The sequence below is a fragment of the Poeciliopsis prolifica genome, unplaced genomic scaffold, assembly GCF_027474105.1.
Source record: "Poeciliopsis prolifica strain line A6 unplaced genomic scaffold, Auburn_PproV2 SCAFFOLD041, whole genome shotgun sequence".
In the NCBI taxonomy this organism is placed as follows: Eukaryota; Metazoa; Chordata; class Actinopteri; order Cyprinodontiformes; family Poeciliidae; genus Poeciliopsis; species Poeciliopsis prolifica.
In genome coordinates, this window is record NW_026562416.1 from 3,303,953 (window position 1) to 3,308,199 (window position 4,247).

A 4,247-nucleotide genomic window follows, 5' to 3' on the forward strand; every position below is an offset into this window, starting at 1 on the left:
CTTTTTAAGGCTCTGTTTGAATAAAACTTTCATTCTTTACTTGTACTGAAGCTTAGTCAAAATTAAGTCTTGTTCTGTTTGAATTATTGAGTTTTAGAGAGATATTAACTTTTCATATATGTTCATGTCTTCTAAACATAAACCAAATAAAAACAAGTCAGGCAAGGTACTTTTTCAGAAGAAAATATACTATTAATAGAAACAAGATGAGCATAAATTGTTTCCTTGTTACTTAATCTTGAATCAACAATTACTTGTATTGCAAGTGTTGGTACTTCCTGGTGTTTGTTGTCACAGGATACACAGAAAATCTCCCTAAAGTTGGTGCATTTATTGCTCAGTGATTAAAGCAAATGTGTAAAAGTATATTGCCATATGATGAAATTCTAACATTTCGGTATTAATGTGGTTATACATTCATTATTGTTTCATTTCTTAGAGTAGTTTTTTTTTTTTTTTTTTTTAAGAAAAACCCACCAGGAAGTTATTTAATTTTAGTTTAATCACTGTGGGATTAGTCATTTCAGATTTAGAGCATTTTAACAAATATGTTAAAAGCTAAAACTGATTCAGATTTAACACACTGTATAAGAAGTTTTACATTAGCAGAATAGACCAATTCTGTCATAAATGCTGTAAGAACTAAAAAGGAACAAAAATATCCCATTGGCTGTTTGTCAAACTTGAACACACCTCCACCTCCATCTTGTGATGATAAGAAGAAAAGCTGGAAATGATTTCTAACATTCCAACTAAAGGACTCTTCTGCTCAGTTTCTCAATTTCACACCAACTGTACAAAAATGATAAAGGTGATAACTTTGTTGCTGCTTTTACAGAATGCTGCATCTGGAGGTAAGAACATTTCAATAATTCAACAGCTGAAGCAATTTTTGATAATTTTTAATTTTCTATAATCAAAAGTGAAACAGAGCTGCTTCTGTTCAAAGGTAAAGATGTCAGTTATTTTCTCAACAGTGAAATAACTGTGAAAGTTAGACTTATAAGCTTTCATCAATATAAAGAGAATATGTATTTTTGAACTTTTTATGTTTCACATGCAAATTCAATTTTACAGTTTATAATGTAAATACAAAAATTTCAAAAAATTGCAATCCATACTCTAAATGAATTTTTTTTTTCTTCTGACAGAAAAATATTACCTGGAGTCTAATCGTTTCCTGCGTCCAGGAGTTCCCAATTTCCCAGAGTATGCAGTAATGATTGTACTTCAGGGTTTTTTAGCAACTTACTATGATGAAAATGTAATGCATGTCAAACAAGACTGGATGAAAGAGTATGTAAAAGAGAACACAAAGGAGTGGGAATCCTCTGTCCAGGCATGCTTGGCATACAAAGATTTACTCAGAGATCAGACTAAGAATTTTAATACACAGTCAAACCAGTCAGAAGGTATGTTATAACTAAAATTATTTTATTTATTTATTTTACCCATTTATACCAATCATAATTTGAATTTAGATCAGGCAAATTTTTGCTTCAGAAACTACATATCTTAAAAACACACAAAAAATGACATTCTGATTATCAGGTAGAATTTGTGATATTTAAAACATGGTATGTTTTCTGTTTTCCTCAGGCAAGGAAATAATTCAGCAAATTTTTGGCTGTGACTGGGATGAAGAAACTAATAATACTTTTGGTTATATAAAGTTTGGTAACAACGGAGAAGACTTTATGACATTAGACACAAAGACATGGACTTGGATTGCAGCAAATCCAAAGGCAGAGGTCATAGCAGAGGAGTGGAATGCAAACAAAGCCTTTTATGAGATTGCAAAGTACTCACTCCAAAACAAGTGCCTGCCATTGTTAAAAGTATTTCTGAGATATGGAAAATCTTTTCTGAGCAGAAAAGGTAAAATCAATTGGCCTTTTATATATACAGTTTCTTTTAATTTTATCTTGGTCGACTAACCACCTCTTTCAATCTATTTTATGCATTTTGGTCTATCAGACATTTCTTCAGTATAATGAGAAAATCACAAGGACAGATGCCTTAATAATCATGCAAAATGACCTAATAGTGGCAATATCTCTCTAGTTCTTCCCTCAGTGTTTCTGCTCCAGAAGTCTCCCTCCTCTCCAGTCACTTGTCATGCAACGGGTTTCTTCCCTAACAAAGCCATGATGTTCTGGAGGAAAGATGGAGAGGAGATTCATGAAGGGGTAGAACATGGAGACCTTCTTCCCAATGATGATGGATCCTTTCAGATGAGTGTCCACCTGGAGGTTCTGGCAATCCCACCTGAAGACTGGGGGAGATACGAATGCGCATTTGAACTCTCTGGTATGAAAAATGATGTCATTACCAAACTGGACCAAGATTCAATCAGAAGCAACAATCCCAAAACTGAAGGTAATAAAAATACTTGATTTGAAAAGCACTAAAAGTAACAGTAGATTAAAGTAATGACTAAAACTACATAGCAATATACTAAGTAGTTATTTTGGTAATTTTATTTCTTTGCCATTTGATACATGAGGGTGTATCTTCCCATTAGTTAAAAATAACTGATAAATTATTTTAAGATAGGAAATTAGTTCACAATTTAGTGTAATTTGTCATTTTCTATTTGAGTTTAAATAGGCCATTATAGATGATGCTCAACCTTACTAATACACAGTTTTCTTTCTAAGATTAAAGCTGTACATGTTTCTGTTTTCTGAACAGGTCTATTTATGACAATCAGCATCGCTGTCATTGCTACGATGGGATGTGTTATTGTCATCATCATTGTTGCTTTATCATTCACAGCTTTCAAGAAAAGAAATGGTAAGGCACTAAAGAATTGATATTATTCATAAAAGCGAATTAGAAAGTTACACTGTACAATGACATCAGACATTCCTTGAATATAATGAGAAAAAATCACAAGGAGAGTAGAATATCTTGGTAAATCTAACAGTTATTTACATAATCAAATGACATATTTACAAAAAAATATTTTACATGTAACATTATCTAAATGATCATTCTTCCATTATTTAGTGACAAACATTAGTGACACAGACAGATCTTCTACACCATGTAAGTACTTTCTGACCTTTACTATCTTATATTCACTAAGTTTTGTTCAGAATGAACAGATTAATGAAATATTTTGTATCTTACAGCCTCTGAAACAGCCTCTCTTTAAGAAAGTGATACATAATGCACTTCACCACGAGGAATGCTGGACTTGTATGACACAAGTCCAAATGTTCTGTTAACGGCACATAAAATCTACAGGAAATTCCAGGATCCTGTTAAATGAAGATTACTGTCAATAATTTGAAGTAGGGGTCCCCAAAATCGGTCCTCAAGGGCCGGCAACCTGCGTGTTTTAGTTTTTTCCTTGGTGGTAGTGACAACCTTTTCATCATATCAGTTTTCTTCTCAGGCCTCTAACAAGCCATCATTTGGTCCAGGTGCGTTAAATCAGGGAGAACTAAAACATTCAGGATGCCCGCCCTCGAGGACTGACTTTGGGGACTCCTGTAAGGAGCAGACTTAACATACTAAATGGTGTGTTTTTTTTTATTTTATCATGTCTGAAAGTTTTGAATAGCTCTATGTATGTTTACTCACATTTTACAACTATATTGCACAATAATATTTTAAAATTATGCATCTGCCTTTCATAAAGCAAACAAAAGCATACATCATATAGGCTAATGAACGTCTGTATTTTTCTCTATCAAATAATATCAGAGGCTATCTTTGTAGAAGGTTCTACCAACAAATGACAGAGAAAAACCTTCTTAGGTTTTATCTAAAAAAACAGAAAGAAAGAAATAGTTCACTGAAACTAGAGATAAGGTTCTGGTTTCTGTTTTAGTGAAGAAATGCAAATAAAATCAAGTCTGAGCCTGAACAACATTCTAGACTGTAAAGCAAACAGAAATTTATATTTAAGCACTTTGCTGAAAATAAGCCAGCTGAATAACTACATGCCTTGTTATTAACATTTTACCCTATTTTTTATTCTCCTCTGAAGTCGTGCTCCAACCTATAAAAGGTCAATGTTAAATCATCACATAAAGAAAAAGAAATCTAAAAACACTGCCTCTTTTTTTCATATCTTATTTTGATGTTGACTATCAAAGTTATTTAACCAAATCATTTTGTCTAAAATTTTGAAAGAGATAAATATTTAACCAGTGTCATCAGGTAAGATTGTTAACCAGTGATTGCTTTTATGTGACTGTCTTTTTTGTCTAAGAAACTATAAATACATTTGTTGG

At 32.4% G+C, this 4,247-nt stretch overlaps 1 protein-coding gene across 1 annotated transcript; it reads left to right on the forward strand.

Moving 5' to 3' along the window:
- Positions 1-761: 761 nt before the first annotated feature.
- On the forward strand, positions 762-3,980 carry LOC129375874 (major histocompatibility complex class I-related gene protein-like). The gene is made up of 7 exons (XM_055055243.1): positions 762-854; positions 1,152-1,412; positions 1,600-1,878; positions 2,065-2,379; positions 2,695-2,796; positions 3,013-3,051; positions 3,138-3,980. The coding sequence occupies exons 1-7, from the start codon at positions 803-805 to the stop codon at positions 3,158-3,160; spliced, it is 1,071 nt and encodes a 356-aa protein (XP_054911218.1). The 5' UTR covers positions 762-802; the 3' UTR covers positions 3,161-3,980.
- Positions 3,981-4,247: the final 267 nt, after the last annotated feature.